General features: G+C 47.5%; 1 protein-coding gene across 2 annotated transcripts in view; it reads left to right on the forward strand.

Annotated features, from left to right (window-relative positions):
* The window catches only part of LOC119181695 (MAM and LDL-receptor class A domain-containing protein 1), an 82,419-nt gene that overhangs the window by 44,288 nt on the left and 11,295 nt on the right, over positions 1–26,836 (forward strand). For both annotated transcript variants that reach the window (XM_075875654.1, XM_075875653.1), the window contains 4 exons: positions 15,281–15,365; positions 15,484–15,513; positions 24,087–24,227; positions 26,158–26,477. In XM_075875654.1, the coding sequence (XP_075731769.1) occupies positions 15,281–15,365; positions 15,484–15,513; positions 24,087–24,227; positions 26,158–26,477 (576 nt within the window). The remainder of the gene's footprint in view (positions 1–15,280; positions 15,366–15,483; positions 15,514–24,086; positions 24,228–26,157; positions 26,478–26,836) is intronic.

A 26,836-nucleotide genomic window follows, 5' to 3' on the forward strand; every position in this document is an offset into this window, starting at 1 on the left:
CGACATTTAGCTCTCCTGGCCGTTTCGATGATCGTATCGATATAAAACTTGGTGTGGCATAACGTTATTGTATGAAGAACATATTTCACTAGTCATAACATGAAAATCATGTTATGCATGTTATGAATGTCATGACTTACATTTTAGAGTCCTGCCGCTCTTGCGGTGGTTTCGTTCACATGGCATGTTACAAAACTTGTATGGTATGACATGATTGCATGGCGAACACAAGCGACAGACCCTAATATGAAAATCATGACATGCGCGTCATGTAACAACATGACAAACATGTCACGCTCATGATGTGCTCGTGGCCGTTTCGATGATCGTATCCATATAAAACTTGGCATGGCATAACATTACTGTATGAAGAACATATTTCACTAGTCATAATGTCATGAATGTCATGACTTACATTTTAGGGTCCTGAAACTGTTGCGGTGGTTTCGTTCACATGGCATGTTACAAAACTTGTATGGTATGGCATGATTGCATGGCGAACACAAGCGACAGACCCTAATATGAAAATCATGACATGCGTGTCATGTAACAACATGACTACATGCCACGCCCATGATGTGCTCGTGGCCGTTTCGCTAGCGTCACATATACCGAATTTGGTATCACGGTACGTGAATGGATGTCGAAGGTATGTGACTGGTGCAAACATGACAATCATGAGATGCGTGTCATGTAACAACATGACTACATGCCACGCTTATGATGCGCTGGCGGCCGTTTCGCTAGCTTCACTTATACCAAATTTTGTATTACGGGACGTGAGTGGGTGCCGAAGGTATGTACGGGTGCAAATATGATAAACATGAGATGCGTGTCATGTGAGAACATGACTACATGCCACAGTCAAGGCGCCAATACATTTCGACGTGACGCGGTGCGCATGCTCGCCGGCGTTCATTTCGTTGCGTCACGCCGGCGTTGCCACGCCAGGCGCTGGTCCTGCCATGTACTCGCAGGCGCGCGCAGCGCTGCATTGCTTTGACGCATGCGCATTTCAGCGCGTCCGGCGCCCCTCCGTCACGAAAAGCGGGAGACAGAGTGTTGTCTGAGTAACGCATCGGCGCGAAATGCAGCATGTCGCATTTAGCGCCGGTTGCCGTCAGGCCGCATACCGACGGACGCTATTCGCGCCTGGCGTCAGACTATACAGTGCTCGCGTTATGCTAACGTTGCGTCGCTGTGCCCAGCGCGCGTGCGCGTCAATGCTACCTAGGAGTATATTGGGCCCTTCATGATGCGCTCGCGGCCGTTTTGTAGCTCCACACATACCAAATTTGGTGTTGCGTGACGTCAATGGATGACGAAATATATGAATGGTGGAAACATGATAATCCCGACACGCGTGTCATGTAAGAACATGACAACATACCACGCTCATAGCGTGCTCACGACCGTTTCGCTAGCTCCACATATGCTAAGTTTCGTATGAGTGCGCGGCTTGAATATGTGACGAAGATAAACGACACATCCGAACATGATAATCATGACACGGAAGTCATGTACGGCATCATTTACCTCCAGCTCGTAACGTTCTGCTGGTTTTAAAGGGACATAGCAACATTTCTCATTCCTCATTCGCATATGATCGATTCTCGCTGTACGTGGGATCCGCCAATGTTTTTTTTTTTTTTTGAAGATCAAAAGAGTGACTTGGGCAAGCGTCTGGGGAACCAATAAATAAATATGAACATTTTGAAAATTTTAACGCAGCACCTGACTTTACTCTATGGTGTTTAGACAAAAATGTCTAACGATGTCGAGTACTTCGTACTCCACTATGAAAAGACACTGAGCTGTTCCGCTCAAGAAAAAAGAAGTGATGCTTTGAGTTTATAAAAAATGGTCAACAATTTAGAGTACTTGGTTTTATAATATGGGAGAGCAAAAAGCCGTCCCGTGGGTGTTTAGAAAAAAATGTTTAACGATTTTGAGTACTTCGTACTCAATATGGGAAAGCACTGAGCCGTCCCGCCAGCCTAGTTTAAGAGAACTTTATTTCCGGATATATCTTACACAGCTTATGTGCACACATGAAAATGGACAATGGTGAACAATGCGTATGTACAATGCAAGCTGTTATATACAGCGAAAGAACTTATAGCGTACGCGGTGATGTACAATGCAAAAATTGTACAACAAAGACAGGGCACTCATGACATCGAGATGATTAAACTTAAATAAACAGTAAGGCTATATGAACAAACAAGGAGAGGTCATTCACAGTGTAGCGTGATATTTTGCATTCAGCCGTGAGGACAATTTGCTCTCGCGCTCAAGAACAATATTGCACAAAAGGACATGTTTCTAAAGAAGAAAAGAAAAATATAAACTGTAATGTCACAGTGGTACAAGCTCTAGCCCACCTCCTCAATAGGGGAGGAAAGGCATGGACACTCTGTTGTTTTTTACGATGATAAATCGCGTAGACCACCGTCGAAGGAAAGCCTCCTCTCCCAGCATAACTAGTTCTGCGTTAAGGTGCATAAATATTATGTTTCTTAGCCAATGTAGTAGGGGAAACATGGCTCTCTAGGGGCGTCCCCTCAGGCAAGCCAGTCCCCTTCGTTTCCATAAGACGAAGGCTCCGATAGCCATTAAGAGTACGACAAAGTTATCCCTCTGGCTAGACTTCCACTGCATACTTGTTTGGAACATCCTGGTAACCATGCGCCAAAAGGTGCGCGCTACTATACATTCATGGAAGACATGGTTTAGTGTTTCGACGCGGCCGCATTGCGGGCATGTGGCGGAGGGCGCCACGCCCCACGCCGCAAGGTGGTCGGCCGTTGGCAAAGCCCCCCATTCCCTAAGCCAGTTTAGGTCACGGACCTCTGAGGGGAGATACTTGTTGTTTGTAAGAGTCCAGCGTCTTTTCGCCCGGCATTTCCGGCGTTGTTCTTCAGATAGGCTTTTAAATGCTATTAATTCGCTCATGTCGGTGGGGGATATTTCCATAAGTTCTTCAACTGGAAAATCGTTTCGCTATTGTTGCAAAGATTTTATAACATGTGTGTAATACGCTGGTGGCTGCTCAGCAGCTGGTCCCGTGTCGTTTTCTAAACCAAAAAGTCTTCTCGAGGTTCCTAGCAGATACACTACAAGTTGCCTGCCTCTATACGATGAGTTGTCTAAGAGTACCCAGGTGTGTTTGAGAGCCAACATGCGGCACATTACATCAAGGTTGGCTACACTGAGCCCTCTTCATTTTACTGGTAGGCGGACCAAGGCTCTGGCAACAGCTTCGGCGTGGCCATCCCAAAAAAAGGAGCCGCACGCAGTAGCCACTCTCAGCAAAACCCGTCGAGGTGGTCGGGCAATTCTGGCTACATAAAGCAGTGGCGCTGTTATGCTGCATTTAATTAGATAAGCTCTTTCACTAAAAGGTAGTTGAAACGTTGTGACGACTTCAATGCGTCTGTCCACTTTGTGTTGGATTTCTCTCCATGTGGTGCGGGCTACCTCACCAGTCGAAAAGAAAGTTACACCTAAGACTTTAACGCCTTGGACAATTTGGACGCCATCAGGGAACTCTTCAATGTGCATCCCAAAGCACAATGCCCTGCTTTTTCCGGGATTAAGGCGTGCTCCCGACAGATAACTATACGTGTGGAATGTTCGCAGAAAGGCTCTGTAGCTATTCATGTTCCGAATAAACAACGAGATGTCATCGGCGTATGCCGCTACTTTCACTTCGCCCAAGCCTGGAAGAGGGAAACCGCGTATCGAAGTGCATTTCTGGATTTGTTTCAATAATGGATCTATGCATAATACAAAGAGAATCGCGGAGAGGGGACAGCCTTGTCGAATGCCCCTACTTACTGCAATAGGTTGAGATGTATAGCTATTCACTACTAATTACGTTTCTAAGTCTGTGTAGAGTAAGCGGAGGGTGTCGGTTAAATGTGCTGGGAAGCCATAACACTCAATCACGGCGAAGAGATAGTTCCATTCTACGCGATCAAAAGCTTTTTCCCGATCCAAGGAAGCAAAAATGCCAGATATTTGTGTTCTTGTAGCGTACGTGAATAAATAGCGAGTCAGTGCAAGCGAGGAATAGATCGTACGACCTGGGACACAGCATGTTTGTATGTCGCTCACCAGCCTGGTTCATTCCTTACTTTTACATTATTTCTTGCAACTGACAACTGCGCTGCACACATGATATGTACTATCCCAACCTCATTGAATGTGCTGGTCAATGGTCTCATTCCTAACCAAGTTGCTAGATAAGGCAAAAAAATTTAGTACACTTATTCTCATATTTAAAATTTAAGTCACTAAGAGCAAACAATCTTTATTTATCGTATGTTGTAAAGATGGAGATGTCGAAGAGAAAGTGCGTCCGTCGAGCTTTTGCGTACGACGCTGTGAGCGCAGCGTCGTTTTTCCCGGTAGCGCAAAACAGCGGAACGAAAACCCCAACAAAAATCGCACTATGATACGTCGTTATAACTGAATGGTGACTATAGTGAACTGGAATACGATATTCTAGTTCACTATAACCGCGACTAATGAAATAGTCCCACTCTCGTATTCTGCAATGTTTTCAGAAGGCGAGGTCTCAAAACCTCACTCAAGAGTACGTGCCCACTCTTGCAGGTTCGTATGCATGGGCGTTTGAGAAGTAAATGTCACGGACTTTTAAACGTAGTTCCCTCAATTTAGCTAGAGGTGACTCGGGCTGTGCAATCGTTCAGCCACCGTGGGAATGATGGGCAGCACATCAGCTTGCCTATCGTCTTCGTGCTTGCGGGATTCGATCACCCTAGTGGCTTTTTTTTTCTAATTGTTGTGTTTTGGTTTCATTTCATTTAAAAGAACAAACCGTTGTGAACTTCGTGACCCATTTCGAATTGATGAGCCTAAAACAATGAGGTGGTGAAGTGGAACTGCTGAATATTTGCCGACCGTCGTCACGTGACCGAGCGGCTTCAGGTCACGCGTAGCCAAACGTAGCCGAAATAACGAAGATATCACATATCCGTGTACTGCCGGTCCATGATTGTCATGCTGGTTAAAGCACCGTGAGTTGCAGCTCCCATAGGCACTAGCGCCAGAGTTCCTTCTGGCGTATCTATAGGAAACTCTGTGCTTCTGAAGTTGCAGCCAACTCACGGGACCACTATAGACCATACGCTGGTGCGCAGCTGCCGTTGTAACCCGCAAGCGGCCTTTGTGCCGGCGACGTCCGCTTTCACTCCGAGCATGGGCGAATGGTGTGGGCGTGATTTGCACTTTGTGCGCGTTACAAATTAATGTTTCTGCAGTTGAGTGTGCGCAACGGAACCACTCTTAACGACAGTGGACATGTGTCCAATTTGACGCCCCTATGGGACGACATTGTCACCATACGCGCCAAGTGTTTGCCACGTGACGAGCATCGACAAGTTCTATAGCAGAATTCTGGTTTGAGCTATTGTTGGTACCGATTCACCACTGCCGATACTTCTGGGGCAAACTGAGCGAGGTCAGATAACGCGAAAAAACAGGACGAACGCCGAGCTTTCAATCTTACTCCACCGTGGAAAGATTTTATGACACGATCAAACCAGTGCGCGGCGATGTGTGCGCGTGTCATAGTCTTTTTTTTCTTGACAGCCAAAAAAACCGCAACGTCCTGTTGAGAAAATCTCTTTACCCTGAAGAGATAGTGAAACCATGCTGACGCAGGCATAGCCCCTTTTGCCTTATGTAATACGCCTCCGTTAGTTCTCTCTCCGTCTTCCATTTTGCTCGGCGCCCGTCCTGTTCTCTTGGATTATGGGCCATCGTTAAATTCGCGCCAAATGAATCCTGTGTTATAAAACATCAACGAGCTTTCTTACAAAGTGGCACTCATCGTGAATACGCCGCTTTCTTTGTAACGCCCCGAACACTAATGACTTCCTTTAGTTAAACGTGAACCATTCTTTATATGGACATACTAGCTTCGTTTATGTGTCGTGTGTTTCTGTATGGTAGATTTTGAGGAGGCACTGCCGCGCCGGCGAATGTGGAATGCCTCGACGCCCACTCCTTCTGGGCGAATGGTTTGCACGGGAGCCGTGCTCGTGAAATGCCAGCGCTGATAAAACTTACAAGTCAGCACTGTAAACGTGAGAAAAATCGCGCGTATAAACCTCGATTTTGGCAGTGACTACGTCGGTGGAGTTTATTGGATCGTTTGACCTTTCATCGTTCAGAAATTGCTGGCTGCAAATCAAAGTGTTCGTCGTAATAAAGAGATCCAATACTACAATGAAACAACATGGGCATATTGCATTCACCCATTTTGTACAAAAGAGGTACAAAAAAAAAACCCCGTAGCTATCACCACCAGAAGAAACACAGCCGAAAAAACTTGAAGATTTCAGAATCACCTTTTTTTTTTAATTTCACAGCTTATGTAAAGCTAATGTGCAATGATAACATACGTCAGCGCTTAAACTTCAGACATTTTTTAAAACCACGAAGTCATGCGCAGAGGCATTCAAAACGAGGTCCAATGTTCTATCCAAAGTCGTCAGTTGTCGCAGCTGTCAGATTGTACAGCCAATATGCAGATATCTGACGTGAGAGCACAGCGAACATTTTGCACCGAAGGTCGCATGCCAGGGCCATGGATAGGTCGGCGGTGCAGCCGCATTCGCGCAGCACCTTAGGTTCAGTCGGCGCTTTTCTGAGGGTGCTGCTACTTGTACTTGCTTTTAGCACATGGTCATTTCCCTAAATTGCTTCAGTGCAAAGATTTCTTAATTACTCGACTACACATAGTACGGCTTTGCGCTTCGCATCATTTGTTATTTAACTATTTTAAGGGGAGGCATCGTGCCACATCGGTAACAACAACCTCGTGTACAATGTACTTTGTAAAATCTAGACGAGACGACCAACTATATAGGTTGTAACGTTCAGTGAAGCTTTAGTGACTTGAATGAAGCGGAAAAAAAGTCGCAGCTTTGCCGCAATGGTGAAGCAATGAACGTGATAGCAAGAAATTGGAAGGTCACGCGCAGAATGGCAAGCAGATCGAAACGTGCCCCGCGTTTCTATCTACGCACAAATGACGCACGAAACGTACTCACAGGTAAAGATGCACGCGAATAAGCGTCTTAGTTTTTACTTCGCTGTGTATGAAATGCGCGCCCTTTTCGCAAACGGAGGCTGTGCAACGATTTCAGTGACCTTTGTACGCCCCATAACTACAACAGAATTGTTCCAGTGCAAGCCCAACGCCAGCCAAGACGTATGGTCCTCTCCATCGGGAGATAAGGGCGCGCAAGAGATCGCCACGGCCCTCTTCTCTACGGGCCAAAGTACGCGTGAAAGATGAGAACTGCCGCGCGGGCATTGCGCCATCTTGCTGATAATGCTCAAAACACGATAGTTCCCCCCGAGATGCCCGCCAACAGCGGTACGTGGTATATATAAATAGCTTGCCGTTTGAACGTTTCAGGAGGTACCCCACAGTGGTCAACGCCTCGCATTCACGACGCGGAGGTCCCACGCTTGATTCCGCGCGCAGGAGTCTCTTTTTTTATTTTCTTCCATCTTGCGTTTTCTTATATATAGATGCATATACATATGGATGGTTTCAAGATTGCAAGCGTTGTGTCCCCCACCCCCCCCCCCAAAAAAAAAACTTCCGGTTACCTCATTTACCAGCTCATAACGTGAAAACTGAAAGGACGTTTTGAAGTTTTTTCAAAGGTAAGGAAAGTATCTTGTCAGTTTTCCAGACAAAAAGAACGTGCGTAATGTTCAAAGCAATCTCTTGCAGTTTTTATGTTGCTTAAAAGAAGATATATGTTTGAATATATTTTGCAACGAAACTGTAGAAAGTCAGTGGGCTATTTTTTTAACGCTCTTCTTGCCCACCTATGCTATTAAGGCACATTGGCGGACGAAACCGGAAGTCATCGACGGTCTGTGTATGTAAACAGTGAAAGGATCTATACGGTACATGACATCGACGCCGACGCCCAATCTGGTGGTGATATCCAGCCGAGAGTGTCTGTATAATTGATCTCAAAAAAAAAATAAACATGGCAATCGTTCCAACGCTTCCGTAAAGGAAGCACGAGTGCTTATCCTATCCGTGGAACAGCGGCAGTTGACCGTCGCCGTAGTCGATGGCGTTTTTGGCGAGTTTTCACTCGTGTTCGCGTAGCCAGCTACGCAGCAATTAGGGAGTTTTAGAATAGCGCACCGTGAGCACTTGTGGTGCGGTCGCTGCCACTGCGCATGCGTCGTAACGCGAGTCGGCGTTCGCATTCGCGGACCGCACGCAAAAAATCCGAAATTGCGTGCAGTAATGGCGGCCCGCAAGTGGCCCGCATGTGGCCCGCAAGCGCTGGTTTCGAGGCTACGGGCGATGATGGCGGCCCGCATGTGGCCCGCAAGCGCTGGTTTCGAGGCTACGGGTGATTATGGCGGCCCGCATGTGGCCCGCAAGCGCTGGTTTCGAGGCTACGGGTGATTATGGCGGCCCGCATGTGGCCCGCAAGCGCTGGTTTCGAGGCTATGGTGTCGCTGCGATCGTTTGTTGCGGTTCGCAGCTGGGCAAACGCTAAACTAAAACTCATATGGTGCCCGCTATGCCTGCAACGCCCGCAGTGCTTGCAAACGGTAATCTAAAACTCCCTATTCTTTCTGGACTTTGCTGAGGGCTGATAAAAGCGTTAAGTTTCGATGAAAAACGCCACTATGTCAGCAGAAGCAGCACCCTTTTCTATAGATGTTCGCGAGAACAATGCTCGCCCGAGCCTTCCTATGCTTCCCAGCCTTGGCGACAGCCGGCGTTGACTGCAATTGTAGACTTTTCAAACTTGATAGACGACTTTTGTAGACTTTTGTAGACGACAATTGTAGACTTTTACTTTATAGACGACGACGAAGTTACTTAGTGATAGAACACGTTTGTCACTACTAACTGTTTTTCGTTACATTTTCCACAATTCCTTGGACGCTCTCTGCGTCCCGCCTTGTGGTGATGGCAGCAGCGACTTCTACAGGCCCACGTGGTCAAATGTCGGAGCCCTCAAGCTCTTCTGTGGCTCAAGGCTCATGGTTCAACACCAGTGACGGCTCAAGAGATGCTCCTGCTCTCGTGCCCATGGACGAAGAGCCAACTGCTGGCCCGTCTGGCTACAGCTCAACATTCGTAAGCTCCGCAAGGAAACAAGCCTCTTGGTGCAGCTCCAGTGAAGACACAGACATCTACTCAGTCGACGGCGACGACTCATCAGATGTCAGCTTCGTGTCTGTGAAGAGTCGGAAGGCCAAAAGGAGGCTCATCAAGACGTCATCACCAGCAAGCACGTCAACCGTGAAGGCAAGGAGTGAACGCTGTCCGCATACCATTCTCTTCATGCCCTTGGATCCTTCCGTCAGCCTTCGCAAATTGAACAGGCAAGCTATCTCCACTGTTCTTGAGGGAACAGCACAAAATGAAATCAAAGAGGTCCGGCTAAACACACGTAAGAACGTTTTAGCTGCTGACACAACACATGCAGACACGCTGGAGAAGCTTCGAATGATGACAGAGTTCGGAGATGTCAAAGTACGAGCGGTCGTACCGATGAGTGGGGCCTGCACTGCAGGTGTCATTTACGACATTGACTTGGCAATCCCAAACACGGATCTACCCATTCTGATTAAACCGGCGTACGAAGGAGTGGTCATTAAGCATATAAGCCGCCTCGGGAACAGCCGCTGCGTAAAGATAGTCTTTAAGGGCGGCTCAATCTCTACGCACGTAAAGGTGGGACATTTCCGGCATGTAGTACGGCATTTTGTCCCAAAGCCGCTTCAGTGCCACAAGTGTTTCAAGATCGGCCATGTCAAGGGCGTCTGTGCGAACTCCACCGTATGCCCCCGGTGCGCGGAGGCGCACACGGTAGACACCTGTTGTGCAACAACTTATAGGTGTGGCAATTGTCGAGGTACGCATGAAGCCACGTCTAAGGAATGCCCAAGACTCAAGAAAGAAATGGGTATACTGGAACAAAATGGTCAGGGATTACTCCACCCATAGAGAAGCTTCACAGAAAATCCGGCGTCGACGTCGCCACCGACGGAAGCGCTCCAGTCATGGTGATACTCATGCACCACTTAGGTCTACACCACCATCAACAGCCAGAGAGTACAAGAATACCTCCAGTGGCGAAGCCTCTCACCCCAGAAGACTGGCCGGTGCTTGCGAACACACGGCCTTCCGAGCAGCCTTCCCGCTCTCTGCTCTCAGTGAAAGCCAATGCTGCTGTTGACGAGGCTCCAACAGCAGATCGTCAAATTATTCCGATGCCGCGATCCATTGTGAGTGTCATCAGAAGTCTTCTGACAAGCATCGATACGCCATCTGCTAGGAGTGGCCTACAGGTGCTGGATGGGTTGAGCCCGGTCCTTGCAAGCCTCCTGTAAAGCAATGGCCGACAATCACAAGTCGTTCCGACAGGAGGTCAGAGAAGCGTCGATTTTTCAGTGAAACGCAAGAGGTCTGAGATCTCGCATATCTGATTTTCGCCAGTTCGTTCATCTGTACCGATTTCCTATCATGATTGTATGTGAACCGAAATATTCGCACCCAATCAGACTATCCGGCTACGAGTCATGTTTCTCCTCAAGTGACATCGAAAGTAGCAAGGTTGTTGTATTTATTCGCCGGGAGCTTACTTACGTCGTCCAGCAAGTGCAACCTAACGACGGCAATCATTATGTGTGCTTGTCTGTTAAAAAAGGAAAGGTGACATTCGCACTTCTATGTGTGTATATATCCCCATCAAGTCAATTCGACGCCAACAAACTAGACGGCGTATTAAGGGCACATCCGGGTCCGTGGGTTATCACCGGGGAATTCAATGCGCATCATCCCATCTGGGTAGCTCAAGGCTTAATTCAACGGGACGACGTCTAGGATCACTGGTTTCCACCATGGTCTCGTCCTTTTGAATAACGTCAGTCCTAAATTTTTGCGAGGCACTACATATAGTAGCTGCCTTGCTTTGTCCTTTGTTTCACGCCGATTTGCTACACGGGTAAAGTCGTTTTTCGACATTGAAACACACGGAAGCGACCACATCCCCACTTACCTGAAAACTAAAGGTATTTCTAACACGTGCTTCTCTACCACAACACAAAGAATAGATTGGACTGTGTTCAAAACTCAACTTGAGGATACTTGTGAAGAAGGCCTGTCCAATGGTCTTCAGCAAGCTATTAAGGAAACTGCACATGCGGCTATGCGCACAATAATATGCTATTCGAAGTACTCTGAATTTGACCTCGAGCTGGAGGAACTTCGTGCGATCCGCCGTCGTGCCGAAAGACGATACCGACGCACCAATTCCACGGACGATCTATGAACAGCCCGGCGCATCCAGAAGAAGATACAACGGCGCCTCGACAAATTAGACACCCAACGATGGAGGAAATTTTGTGCGTCGCTAGATCCTCATAAACCACTGTCTCAGATATGGAGAATTGTGTGAGGCCTACGTTCTGTTCCAGAGCAGCGCTTTCCCTTCAAAGCCCTTGCACTTTTTCATCGCCGGCTCGAAATTGAGGTAGCACATTTCTGCGCTATGACCGTGGGCCAGACAACGTACACAAGCCTACATACTGTGAATCATGTTCCTCACTCACGGGACCCGCGCATGGATCTACCGTTTACATCACAGGAGCTCGATGCGGCGCTCGTCGTATGTAATAAGTCGTCGTCGACTGGCCCGGATGACATTTCATACAGGATGCTGTGCAACCTTGGTAAACGGGCACTAGAAGCACCCCTTAACATCTTCAACGATTCCTGGCAAGCTGGCGTCGCTCTGCAAGATTGGAAGATTAGCCACTTGGTACTTTTTCTTAAGCCTGGCAAATCTCCCCTGGACGTTGCCTCTTACCGACCGATCGCACTTTCAAGTTGCGTAGGAAAGGTAATGGAGAGAATGATCTTGGCCAGGCTTGAATGGTACCTGGAATACTATGAGATATATCCGGACGCCATGGCTGGTTTTCGCCGTCACCGATGTTCGATCGACAATGTTATATATCTCGTCACATATGTCCAGCAACAAAAGGCAGGTAAACGACTATCTGCTGCCATGTTCCTTGACGTAAAAGGAGCATACAACAACGTTCTACATGACGCCATCCTCGAAACCATTGAGTCAGTGGGCCTAGGCAGACAACTGTATTGTTAGACACGCAGTTATTTACAACGGCGGACCTTATTTGTGAACACTGGAGATGGTCCAACCTCCCAACACCCAACGCATCGTGGAGTTCCGCAAGGTGGCGTCTCGAGTCCAACCCTCTTCAACATCGTTCTCATTGGTCTTGTAGAACGGCTACCAAGTGTGGTCAAGTTATCCATGTACGCTGACGACATCTGCATCTGGGCATCTGGCGTGACAAGACTTCAGGTACGCGCAAGACTTCAGAAAGCTGTGACGCTGGTATCAGTGTACCTCAAGGACCAGGGTCTGAAAATCTCGCCAGCGAAATGCGCATTGATTGCTTTTAGTCGAAAGCCAATGAGACCATACGCTATATCTATCAACGGCTAAGTCAAACCATATGTCAGGATGCACAGATTTATAGGCGTATTCATTGATAGAGACCTCTGCTGGGGCCCACATATGGCCCACTTGCGTCTGGGCATCTGGCGTGACAAAACCTCAGGTACGCGCAAGACTTTAGAAAGCTGTGTCGTTGGTATCAGTGTACCTCAAGGACCAGGGTCTGAAAATCTCGCCAGCGAAATGCGCATTGATTGCTTTTAGTCGAAAGCCAATGGGACCATACGCTATATCTATCGACGGCTAAGTCAAACCATATGTCAGGACGCACATATTTATAGGCGTATTCATTGATAGAGACCTCTGCTGGGGCCCACATATGACCCACTTGAAGAAGAGGCTGACAGAAATTGCTAACTTATTCAAGTATCCTGGAGGAAAAACGTGGGGGACTTCAGTACATGCAATGACGCAATTGTACAAGACGCTTTTTCTTGGCTATTTGCGCTACAGTTTGCCTGCGTTGACCAATACCTGTAGAACCAGCATTTGGACTCTCGAAAGCATCCAGGCTATGGCTCTACGAGTTTCTCTGGGGCTACCGCGATGTTCATCAACAGGTGAGACAATCGAGATCGCTAATGACTAGCCGCTCAAGACGCATATCATGATGGAAGTGCTCAGAGGACACGTGAGGCATCTTACTCGTGCCCTTGCCCGTCATCTAGCTTCACTGCCAGAAGACCGACCTCGTGCCTCATTATGCCAGACAGTCATGTCATATCACACACGCATTCTTACGGGATATACAACTCCATCCAGAATTTCAACTCCCCCATGGAGTATGACCTAAGCACATGTTGAACTCACGGTTCCAGGCATAGGGTCGAAAGCCCGGCTCTCGTCTCCAGTGCTAAAGCAGCTTTCTCTTCTCTTGGTATATGAGAAATACGGTGAGCATACTCATCTATATAGTGACGCCTCAACTAAAGTAGATGGGTCTGCAGGGTTGGTGATCTTTCCTGCAACAGCGACAACGGTGAAGTTTTGGTTATCCCACCAGACATCATCGACAGCTGCGGAACTTGCTGCTCTACGTAGCGCAATTAAAGTTATTAAATACCAAGAAGCCAAGAAATGGAGCATGTTCACGGACTCTAAGGCAGCACTACAGTGTTTGATATTCGCCTTACGCCGGGGACCTCATGAAGAACTAGTGCTGGAAATTAGAGAGCTGCTTCACCACCTCTTCGACGAAGGACACGGAATCACGTTTCAGTGGCTTCCAAGTCACTGCGGCATATTGAGCAAAGAACATGACAATGCAGCTGCTCGATCAGCACACGAATATGGTGAAGAAGAATCTATACCATTTTCAAGGACTGATGCTGCAATGACAATCCGAAAAATCGCTAATGCAGAATTAAAATCCTTGTGGAACGCCGAGTGCTTACGGCACACGCGACTGCATAGACTGGACACGTCTCGTCGACTCCGGCCTCCGTCTGGACTCTCTCGACTCGACACAACGGTGCTTTGCCGACTATAGCTTGGTGTCGCCTTCACCAAAGCTTTCGCCTTCCGAATCGGCATGGAAGACAGTGCTGCCTGCGGTCATTGCGGCAGCGATGAAACTATAGAGCACGTTCTCTGTCACTGCCCTCGTCACAGCGTGCAAAGACGGCAACTAGCTGCTGCGTTAGCTCGCCTTGACGACTGACCTTTGTCTGAACAATCAGTGCTGGAAAGACGACATGATTGGTGTACTCACAGAAAATCAGTGAAGGCCTTACTGAACTTTTTGCGTGGCAGTGGCCTATTGTATAAACTGTAGCACCCCAGCCCACCCTTTTTTTTTTCTTTTTTTGCGCGCGTCTATTTCCCTCTTCGCTTTCTTTCCCATCTTTCTTCCCCCTTCCCCCAGTGCAGGGTAGCAAACCACATGCTCCATTTTCTGGTTAACCTCCCTGCCTTTCCCTCATTTTATTCTCTCTCTCTTTTCAAACTTTGTCATCGTAGGTTGGGCAATCACAGGTTTATTTCAGAAGAAAAAAAAATGACATTATTCAATTACGCAGCGAAGTCTGCGCACATATCACAAGCGTCAGCCCATCGATTGTGGAGGATTTCAGAGCGTTTCTTTGTGATTCGGCCGCATTAGCCCAAACAAATTTTCTGACACTTCGTTTTTTCAGGGTTTGGCCACCTCGGGGAACAATGGTCCGCCACGGTGGTCTAGTGGCTAAGGGACTCGGATGCTGACCCGCAGGTCGCAGGTTCGAATCCCAGCCACGGCGGTTACTTTTTTGGTGGACGCGAAAATGCTCGAGGTCCCTGTGCTTAGGCTTAGATGCTCGTCGAAGATCCGCAGGTGGTCGAAATTTCCGGAGCCCTCCAAAACAGTGTCTCTCACATGGTGGTTTGGGGACGCTAAGGCCGAACACTTATTATTTTATTACGTCGTCTTTCATAACTATCGTAGTTTAGAGACTTCAAACCCCAATTATTATATTAATGTTATCAGTTATTACCCTCAGACAAGTTGTCTATTCATCCACTTCACTTTTTTTACATTTACATTACAATAACTGCAATAGACGAAACAGTGCAATTAGCGTCCCCTATACGTTCTCTGTCTTCATTATCGGTTGGTTATCATTGAGGCTGTATGAAGCAAAAAAGTCGTCAAAATTTCCTACTTTCGTCAATAATTGAAACTTGTGTTGTACATTCAATCCTCCTCCCTCCTACCCTTCTGTCAGCTTATTCTGGAGGCCAGCGTGGGCGCCAACTCTCTGGGCAACATCGCCATCGACAACATATCCTTCAGGGTGGGCACGTGCCCGAGTGAGTATCGACATCATCGACCGCACTCGATTGTGGTGAGAGTGCAGTTATCGTCACTCATCGAGGGGCGTGTCTCGTTTTTCCCCGTCTTAAAAGTTCCTCTTCTTTTGTTTTTCAGTTTCACCACAGACGGCGGCCAGGAATTCAGGTACGTCCTGCTTCAGCACCTTTCGAAATAGTGACACACACAAACACACACACACACACACACACACACCACACACACACACGCGCACATACATATATTCTCGGTGAGGGAAGAGGGGAGGGGGGGGGCTCAACGATACGTTATGCGTGCGTCTTGTGTGCGTTTTTATATATACGCTAGCACAATTGAAAATTTTGGGTCGGGGTGGGGGGGGGGGGTAAAACATCTGCCTTCTACCTCCACTTTGGTGACGCCCGTGCATATGCGGAATTTTCACCGATGCGCCCACTCCCCACCCCACCCTCAAAGACCAGAGTCCGCCGCAGAGCCACCATCCCACTTTTGATGTGGATTGTTAGAGACACAAGAAGGAACGCAGGTGGACTACGCTCAAAGTAACTACAGTTTACTAGCGAGAAATGTGAGCTTATTTATACCGACGCCCAACAGGTATTTACGCACACAATAACAGACAGCGGAAGGAAGCAACAAAAGGGGGAAGGTAGGGAGATTAACCACAAGGACATCCGGTTGGCTACAGACAACACAGCCAAATAACACACAAAAACGAGTATGGGTGACGGAATTTCACAAGAACTTTGCCTCCAATTACAGGCTCTCTAAGTAAAACTAGTAACACTAGGACGCACTTGGAACACTACGTGACCCGAAAAAGTTTCCACTTTACACTCGTTGGGCGTGCGAGGGAAACATTCTGTTGGTAATCTCTGAGCGGTGATACTTTATCATACCCCTAGTAAGATGGCCACCGCAGCCGCCATCTTTCCGGCTTCACTCCTAGGCAATGATTTCCCCTCCATCAGTTTTTTGTTGTCTGTGTGTGTTTGGAATAAGTGTTTAACGATTTCGAGTACTTCTTACTCAACTATGGGAGAGCGTTCAGCCGTTTCGATCACTGTTGAAGACTACATGCTAGGGCAGCCAGAGGTAATTTTTTCTACTTAGAAAAAGTTTAGTCTATCATGGGACGCAACAAGCCTAAGGAACGAGCGTCCGTACAACAGGCACAATAACAAACAAATGACAAAGGACAACATACATTACACATTTAAACGGAAGGGTCCAAGTCCGTAGGGTGGCCACAGTCCATGGTACTAATAACTACATACACTACATATATACACTAATCACAATATGGACAATGTACATGATGATATATGTACAGAATTTACAAGACTTCATGAATATATTAGAAAATATGTACAACAGGTATCAATATTCATAAAAAGTACATAACTTAAGCGTTAGAATGAAGTGCATATATACAAAAGCTCACACCCATATGGGACATATACAAACACATAGAAATAGTTAACACATACTGATTACATGCACTAACCAGACATTGACAGGTGACCTGGCTATAGGAACCAGGCCAGGTGAAAGACTAATCGAACGCATCTGTCAACTGCGGACAGAAAGCGGCACGACCATTGTCGCAGAAATTCTTCCTCCCCAAGGAAGAACAATTCCTCCGACAGAAACGATAAGAGTTCATAGTAGAGGCATTCCAGAATCGGAAAAAGAGCACGACGACGATGACCTGCCGCAACAGTTTCGCACCTATTACGCCACAAACAAAACGCTCCCGCAGCTATTAGAAGGCGTGCAAGGCGTCTACGCGAGCAGCGACCAGATGTTACAAAGCGATTAACCCCTAGGCCAAGAAAACTAGTGTTAACTGACTTCCAAAACACCTTTGCAATGACACATTGCTGCAGCATATGCTGGTTAGACTCCTGTAACGGGCAGTTAGGAGAAGTGGAAGATGGGGCCATGCCCCACTTCTCCAGCCTGTCTCGTCTTGGGAGTACTCTCCATCCAAGACGCCACATAAAGTCACGGAGGTGACCATGCAAAAACGATGCCGTTATCGCACTCCACGAGACATGTCTTGATTGTGCTAGAAGGGCTGGAGGAACCAGAGGAAGCAGAAGAGCCGCCGTTGTATCTACAATGCGGCTTTCAAGAATGTCCACATCGGGACAAACCTGCTGCGCGTGTCGATAAAATGATACTGCCGTTGAGGAAAATGCAGGCACGTTAAGTGTTTGCGGTGCAGAATTAAGCCGTGCATCTGGTAGTAAATAGCGCAACTTGGTGCCTAAGAAATAGGAGGCAAGATCACACGCGGGGCACTGATCACCATGCAACAACCGAAGTAAGAATCGTAGGGCAAGCGGCCGGCAGCGAAAAGAGACGGATGGGAATGCGAATCCACCGCAGTTTCTCGGTTGCCCAAGAGCTGCTCGGGAAACCAGCTCTGTTCTACCCGACCAGAAAAATGAGCCAATGAGGGATTGCAACGGCCTAGTGATTCGTAATGGGGGCTGTAAAACATAAAATATGTACCATGCACGGCCGCAAAACACCGTCTGTGCTAAATACCTTCTTTCGAGCATCGGTAAATCATACTCTTGTGCTTCCCGGACGTGTCGTTTTACATCTTCGACTACTGAATTCCACAAGGAGGCTGATATGTCGTAGCAAGTATAATCAAGGCCCAGAATGTGAATGGAGCCACTTTTTTGAAGAACCAAAAAGGGACTTACGCAGGCGTCTGGGGAACCAACGAATAAATATCGTCATTTTGAAAAATTTAACGCAGCACCTGAAATCGTGCCATACATAGCAAAAAGTCGTAGGCTACGGGATCAACTGTCCTCATTCTTCAAGTACAACGTGATGTTATCAGCAAATGCTGTCACCATCACGGTACCACTACCTGGAAGAGGCAGGCCTCTAACGTAAGGATCAGCGATTAGCGATTGAAGGAATGGTTCGAGGCTGAGTACAAAACGTGCAGGTGATAAAGGACACCCCTGGCGAACACCACGGGTAACAGGAAATGGAGCACTCTCTAAACCATCAGGAAACAACGTGCTGCGTATATTTCGGTATGCGTTTCTGAGAAGCTCAACGAAGTTTTGCGAGAAGCCAAATGCTGTCATTACGCTAAATATAAAGCTATGTTAGAGGCGATCGAATGCCTTTTCCTGGTCAAGTGAAACCAACAGTCCCCGAGCTGATCTAGTTAACGTGTGTTTAGAAGAAGTGGTTAACGATTTATAGTACTGTACTACGGGAGAGCTGACAGCCGTACCTTGACCACATCCGGTATCATTCACGTGTGTTTAGATAAAGTGGGTAACAAATTAGAGTACTAGGTACTCTACTATGGGAGAGCGTAAAGCCGTCCCGTCTGAACTCCGAAACACGTACGCAACTACAGCATGAATGTTTCGGGTTGTTAACACGTTGGTGTTGCTGCTTTGCTATTCTTATGGTGTTCTGACCTTCTCTTTTGCTCTGGTTAAGAGCCTTTTATTTTTTCATCGTTAATATTTTGCTCTGTCACATGCTTTGATTTAGGGATGGTTAAATGTCGATGTTTTTACTATCTCGTGGCTTTATATTTTGTCTGGCCTTTTTAATTTGTTCTTTTAAACTTTTGTTAATTGTCACAGATGTTTTCATAGATGTAATTCAACCTGGGCTATGGCTGTTCATGCTGCCGGACGCGAGACAGGCTAGGTCTTGAGCAGCCGTCCGTCCGTCCGTTCATCCTCTCATATCACACTATAGCACATATGTGATGGACGGATGCTTTGCCCCTCTCATCATCATCATCCACTCCTTGGACATGCTGTGAATTATGACAACAGTGCCATAGATCCTCTTTAATCGTCAGAGAGAGGGAATAAAAACATTTATTTGCGACCGAGGAAGGAGTGTCGGTGAGTGGGCTCCTTAGTTCGGGGTCCCATTGGCACGGGCCGCTGTCCTCGCTCGTCTCACGAGGGCCTCTTGGGTCTTCGGATCCGAGCTGGACAGAGCTGCCTCCCACCCTACAGTGTTGTGCTGTGATCTGAGTTGTAGAGGTGGATTGTGTGGGCATTCCCATACTATGTGGTACAGGGTGGCTGTTTTAGTGACGCAGAACCTGCATTCTGGTGCGCATGTGTCGATGTCTATCTTGGACAGTAACATGGATTTGGGTAAGACAAGGTCTGCAGGCGACGCCATGCTACCTGAGATTCTTTACTGAGCTTTGGCCCTGGGGGCGTAAGTTTCCGTCTTTCAAGTCTTTGATGTTCTAGAATATCTGTGTATGTTAGGAACGGGTCCATACTCATAGCTGAGGGTGGTGCGATATGCCGGGGTCAGAGGTCCAGAAGGGTAATTCTCTGGCCAAGACATGGACGAGCTCATTGCCTCTAACTCCGCAGTGGCCGGAGGTCCGTATCAGCTGTTTCGATTCGCCCTCTGAGCGTGAGGAGGAGAGTTGTGTAAGAAGTCGATGCACAATGGAGTCAATATAGCGTTTACAAAAATTTAGGTAGGCTGCATTTGAATCTGTTAGAACGAAAGTGGACCTTGGGTTTCATAGGGTTATCCCTGCTTCTTCAATACTATACTCGGCGACAGCTTTTTTTGACAGCGCTGTGGAAGCTATAGAGCCGAACCGCCTGCATGCGCGCGCGCCAGGAAATAGTACCTATTTTATTTTCTGATTCTAATAGTTACTTGGCCCGAATAAATAAAGCTTTCTTCATTATAAGGATAGAACAAGAATGGAACGCTGTTCATGGAAAATGCGTTATCGTGCGCCCTAGTTTTTTTTTCTTTTTTTTTTCTTGGACGGCACCACGTTTTCCGCACGCTGGCTGCGTCTGCTGGGACGCGCCGTCTTTTATACATCACGCATCGAACTTTCCAGCCTTATCACTGGTGGCCGCGCAAGCTCTGAAATAAGCTTCACTGTTCGCGTCTTGCGCGCAATCTTAACAACGATCTACAACAATTGTGAGGCTTCTCGAACACTGAGGCGCAGTCTGCGCCGATCATTGCTGACAGCCTTTGAGGGCGTAAACCGAATACAGCAAAACTGAAACAAGACAGGCCCGTGGCCGGATCGTGCCGCAACCAGCCTTCCATTTCACCTGTACCAGGGCTCAATACCGTCAACGTTAACATTCGATCACGTGTGGCGCGTACCCGTATATACTGGGCTGAACACGGAACCTAAACCTCACTGTTATAAAGGCTGAATAATGCTGGGAAAACGTTCTGAACAAAGGAAAATTTTATATGTACCAGTATATAAACAGCACAGTGACTAGCTGCATGTATGCACTCTCATCAAGGTTTAACTCTGACGTTCCCATTTTGCATGCATACATTTTGCTAAACACACTAGTGCAGCGAGCAAGCTAAAACCGAAACTGGAACCGAAATCGTCTGCAAGCTGCCAGACTACTTGCGTAGTAACACAAATGTGCGGAGGCCCCGCCTCCGTAGCCTTCGCTCCAATGTCAAGAAAAGCTGTCGCCGAGTATAGTTGTGTCTGTGTCCTGGGCTGATATACAATCAACCTGTTTTCCACAATTAATGACGCTTGCTGTATATTTGCCATTCACTGGTCGAGCTGCATCGACAAAGAAGGCGCCATCTATTGATATTATTTCCAAGGAGATATACACACAATGGCATATAGAGCAATTACTAAGACTAACTAGAAGTGGCTACTAACACATACTACATCAGATGAAGGAACGACCCCACACCCTAAGGAGCTTCGCCCCTCAAAATAGAACTGAGAACGTGGAGCATTTCGAAGGCGCTGCAGGTGACGCTCTCACGTCTCCCCCTTGAAAGACTCCAGGAATGCAGTCATAAACGGCGCTTACTCGAAAAACAGTGTCGACTCGCTTCGTGACGAAAAATTGTAGTTTAAAAAATTTAAAACGCAAGCATGCGTCATTTCGCGTGCACCCACGCACACAGAGAAGATGCACTCACGATTAGATGCACTCACGCACAGAGAGAAGAGGAGCGCTCCTGCGGCTGCGCACAAACACGCGAAAACTCCTGAAATAACACGCGCGCGCACGTGCACGCAGCAGGCCCAGATACACGTAGACACGCGCAAGCCAAAAATGGCAGCACATCGACGGGGTGAATGATGGAGAGTGGGACGAAGCATAGGTCCGTCTATTCGTCATTGCTTCCGGCCGTTCATGCGTCCCTCTGTGAGACCATCCGTGCGCCCATCCGCCCGTCCGTGCGTGCGTCTGTTCGCATATTCGCTAGTCCATCCGTGCGTCCGTCCCTGCGTTCGTTCATGCATCCACCCCTGCGTCTGTCCATGCGTCCATCCGTCCGTGCAGCCATCTGTGTGTCCGTCCATACATCTGTCGGTGTGTCCGTTCGTCCATCTAGTCAACACTCCAAGTACAACCATCTCGCATCTTTTCATTATATATTCCGGATATAGGAGCACCGCCATCCACCGGACATTCCAAGGACTAAACGAGAGGTGTCACATGCACACTTTCTTATGGCTTGCGCTTCGTGTCTACTTCTTTAACCACCTCGAGTTCATGGTATATAGTAGTCCACTTTATTCATGGCACTGCGGCCCAACGCTGCTAAACCTTTCTAAAACCAAGGAGGTTACGCCCAGCGAGTATAACGTAGCAACCCTTTCTTGCCAGATCCTCCTGTCTTTCTTGTCAGACAGGAGGATTTGGCTTTTAGTGAACGCGCACGCTGCGAATTTTTTACTGTTCAACAGCGCACAGAAGAAATCTCCCACCGGCACGCACCTTTCAGGTCAAAACGTAAGACTGGTTACGCACTGCGACGAGGGACGAACGGGTGCCGGTTTATGGAGCTTCGCCCCTAAATATGTAGGGATAGTAGCGATTGTAATGTGTCGTCGAGACAAAACATGCGCTGAAAGTCGGTGAATAGCTTTTCAAAGGTGACGTCTTTAGGTTTTGGGTTTGTCGTTTTTGTGTTTGTTGCAAAAGCCATTATGAAATCCCAACAGGGGTCACGCGCGCACCGTATACAGTTGTCCGCCGCCACTGCCGGTGTCCGTAACCACAATTTCACAAAGCGAAAAAAAACTAGGTAAAAAAATCTGCCCGAATCTGCATATTCACTGCAAATGTCGTCAAAAAACGATAGTCTTGCTTCTGGAGAGAGTGAACAAAACGCTTATTTGATGTACTGCGCAAGAAAATCGCTGAATGGTATTCTGGAGGCGCTCCATTAGAGTGCCTCGAGCATGCAGCGGAGGCGAACGAGCGCATCGACGCACGTTAGACACGAGCGCCATCTGGCAGTTATCTTTGAAAACGAAGGCGTGCGCGTCCCCGGAGAAAGATGCGCGCCAGTCTCGGAGGTTATAAGGTTTAGAACGCAAAGCGACGGGCAGGTTGCACCGCCGTATCGTCGTAACAAAGCGTTGGAAACATTTGCCTTTTCGAGCATTGCGTTGCACTGTCCGCGCAGCGCGATAAACGCTACAGTCCTCAGAGTTACTTGTGTGTGCCTCTTCAAGTATAAAGGCAGACATACAAAACATCAACGTACTGTTATGCTGTCTCAGATATGCGTAATAATTGCTTTTTAATTGACAATCGCACAACTATGAAGTCAATATTGGTGGGCGCTGCGGATGGGGTTCACCGTTTGGTACCGTTTGAGGTATCGATGAGGGTGGACAAACAGACAAATGTATAGAAAGACAGACAGACAAAAATTTTCAGTCCAAGGTCGCCAAAAAGTGTCTTTAAAAACAGCAAGGACACAATGGAATTCGGATCTTGGTCCCCTGCGTGCCAGCCCAGTGTTTACCACTGAGCTACGCCGGTGCTTGGAACTCCTTGGCAAACTGACCCTGGCCAGCCTTCATGTCGGTGTGTGTAATATAGCGTCTAGAACAGCAAAAAAAAAAAAAAAACAGGCGTCACACAATGAGAACTGCGTAATGGGGGGGGGGGGGGGGTCGTCGAATGGGACTAGCCCATCACAATAGCGATAGGCCTAATTCTTTATCGTCGTCAGCTACATCATCAAAAAATTTCATATAATTTGCTGCAAGTGTGTAGCGGGTACCACGCTTCACCGAAGAGCGATGAAGGATTCCATAGTGAATGCCTTCCCAAAAACTGAATGCGAAGTTCATTGAAATTAAATACGTTTAAAGATATGGTTATCTTCTTGCAGCCGACGCATGCGTTAGCGCACATTCGGTGCATTTGACGATGAAATAAATTAGACTCATTCACAGCAGTTGAACGGTTATGTATCTAGGCTGTTACCGATTTTGTCTTCGATTTGGCAATATTTTTGTGATAGTTTCTGGGGGGAATTCACTTGCGCATAAGCTTACTTTGTGTATAGCTTTTTTTTTTTTTTCGCGATAAACTTAACTGCAAGTGAGCGTCTTTTCTGTGCTGTGTTCATTCTTCTCAACCAATTACGCGCTTCTCTACGCAAGATAGCACTGGTCTGACTGTGTAAACGTAGGGGACCGACTTCGCACACTGACCACTCACATGGCGTCAGCGCGTTTTCTGACGTGGCACCATGGCCTCTCCCAATTGGGAGTTTGGGCTCTTGGATAACCGAAGTTGCGCACCCCTCTCTCCAGAAGGGAGAGGGCTCGACGCCGCGTCTTAGAAGACACGCCCTGACGCGCTTCAACGCGTTCGTGTGGTCAGGCCTTCATACGATTAGCCGTCCTACCGAACGCGCAGGTGACTGCAACTTCGAGGAGGACACGTGCGGCTGGACTAACCCTCACCCGGCCGACGGCCTGGACGATCTAGACTGGACCCGACAGTACAGCTACGGGGTCAACGGTCCTCCCGCTGACCACACCAAGCGAAAACCTGACGGTCAGTGACCTTTGCCTATACATCACACTCTTTTGCTGAGAACGTACGACCCAATTCAGTTGCAGCGGATCATTTCATTCAGGTAGCCAGTCAGGTAGCCATTTATCTCGCAACTGCGTAACGTCCAAACAAGTGTTCCAGGCACGGCGGGGGCAGAGGGGGGTGAAGGGGGGGATGTCATCGAGAGGTTTTTTTTCGTTTTTTCTTGGTGCTCAAAGCATCGGAGACGTACTGAAAGACGGACACTTGCTCAGTTATGTGATTTACAAGAGTGCTGATGTTGCTTTCATCACACGCATCCGTGTGCGTGTGCGTTCTTCTGTGCATCCATGCACTTGTCGTGAATAATGTTGTTCTGCAATTGAAACTTAAGAAAAACAAACGGAAAGTTAGAGACTGTCTAATCGGACGTTTTACGAAAAACCTAGAACTTTCTAACAGGACCTTTTCTCCTAGCTTGTTTACTTAGGCAGTTAGTTATAAGAATCATTGCTTAATTAATAAAGTGATACTCTGTGCAATTACCTATTGCCTTACCGATTACTGAATGAAACGCTCTTCCACAATTCATCATCATCATCATAATCAGCCTGACTACGTCCACTGCAGGACAAAGACCTCTCCCATGTTCCGCCAGTTAACCCGGTCCTGTGCTTGCTGCTGCCAATTTATACCAGCAAACTTCTTAATCTCATCTGCCCACCTCACCTTCTGTCTCCCCTAACCCGCTTCCCTTCTCTGGGAATCCAGTTAGTTACCCTCAATGACCAGTGGTTATCCTGTCTACGCGCTACATGCCCGGCCCATGTCCATTTCCTCTTCTTCATTTCAACTATAATATCCTTAACCCCCGTTTGTTCCCTAATCCACTCTGCTCTCTTCTTGTCTGTTAATGTTACACCTACCATTTTTCTTTCCATTGCTCGCTGTGTCGTCCTCAATTTAAGCTGAACCCTCTTTGTAAGTTTCCAGGTTTCTGCTCCGTAACTAAGTACCGGCAAGATACAGCTGTTATATACCTTCCTCTTGAGGAATAGTGGCAATCTACATGTCATAATTTGAGAGTGCTTGCCAAACGTGCTCCACCCCATTCTTATTCTTCTAATTACTACAATCTCGTGGTTCCGCTCCGCGGTTATTACCTGCCCTAAGTAGGCATAGTCTTTTACAACTTGAAGTGCACTACTACCTATCTCGAAGCGCTGCTCTTTTCCGAGGTTGTTGTAGATTACTTTCGTTTTCTGCAGATTAATTTTAAGACCCACCTTTCTGCTCTCCTTGTCTAACTCCTTAATCATGAGTTGCACTTCGTCCCCTGAGTTGCTCAGCAATGCAATGTCATCGTTGAAGCGCAGGTTACTAAGGTACTCTCCATTAACTCTTATCCCTAACTGTTCCCTTTCTAGACTTCTGAAAACTTCCTGTAAGCACGCGGTAAATATCATTGGGGATATTGTGTCCCCCTGCCTTACACCCTTCTTGATTGGTATTCTGTTGCTTTCTTTATAAAGCACTATGGCAATTCATGGTCATTGTTAAAAAATTAGTTTCCTTTCGAACGACTTTACCAAACCAAAACGACCATACCTTTCATTATAGCTCATCGGTTGGTTGACTATTGGTTCGATATGCCTCATTAATCGCTAATTTGGAAGTTGGTTGTGCTTTTCTTGCATTTACTCTAATACTTCTGCACGTCGAACTTGTGTTATTGCTTTGTATTATCGTTGCATCATGCTTATATCATTTGCACTGTATTTCGCGAATTCTGAGATTAGTGTTTTATTTATGCTTTATTCTGGTCATTCATCTTGTCCATTAACGTTTGGTGCCTTTGTCACAACATCACTGCTTGTTATTCCTCCCTACTTAATGCCCGATAGCAGGCCTTCAGCCTTAGTAAATGAAATCTGTCGCTGTATACCTTCAGGGTACTACATGAACCTCGCCAGCTCGAGCCACCTGCCTCAGCGGGGCGGCTCCAAGGCGTGGCTTGTGAGCCCGAAGCTGGGGCCGGACAGCGCGCTTCCCCGGTGCATCTCGTTCGCGTACTACATGTTCGAGCGCACCATCGACCCGGCGGGCCCGAGCCTGGGCTCTCTGCGGGTGCACGTGCTCCGAGACGCGGCCCCGGGTCTTTTCTCTCTGCAGACCGTGTGGAGGCTCAACAACCACCAGGCCTCCCGGTGGCTCGTGGCCCGGTGTCCCATCAAGCTGCCCGACGGGAACCCCATCAACGAGGCCTACCAGGTACACGGGAACTGCTACCATGCATCGCCACTCGAAACACGCATACACTCAGAGATGTTTTGAGAGAAAGTAGTTTTCCTTTCTTGGGACTGAGTATGACAAATGAGCTGTACGAAATTTCGCAAGGCGAAGTTGGGTAGCTGAAAAAAAAAGAAAAATAATGTAGGAGGACGCTTGAGATAAACAACAACGAACGCCATCGAAAGATGTTGCCGAAAAAATGATAGCGTTTCGGCTCCACACTGAAGCCCCGTTCACAAGGCTGTGAGGCCGAAGCGTTTAGCTTAAATCCACGTCAGTAATCACTTCAGGCATCTTGCGTACGTAAGCGGTAAATTGTCGTCCTTACGAATTAGCGT

Source organism: Rhipicephalus microplus, chromosome 10, assembly GCF_043290135.1.
Source record: "Rhipicephalus microplus isolate Deutch F79 chromosome 10, USDA_Rmic, whole genome shotgun sequence".
Lineage (NCBI taxonomy): Eukaryota > Metazoa > Arthropoda > Arachnida > Ixodida > Ixodidae > Rhipicephalus > Rhipicephalus microplus.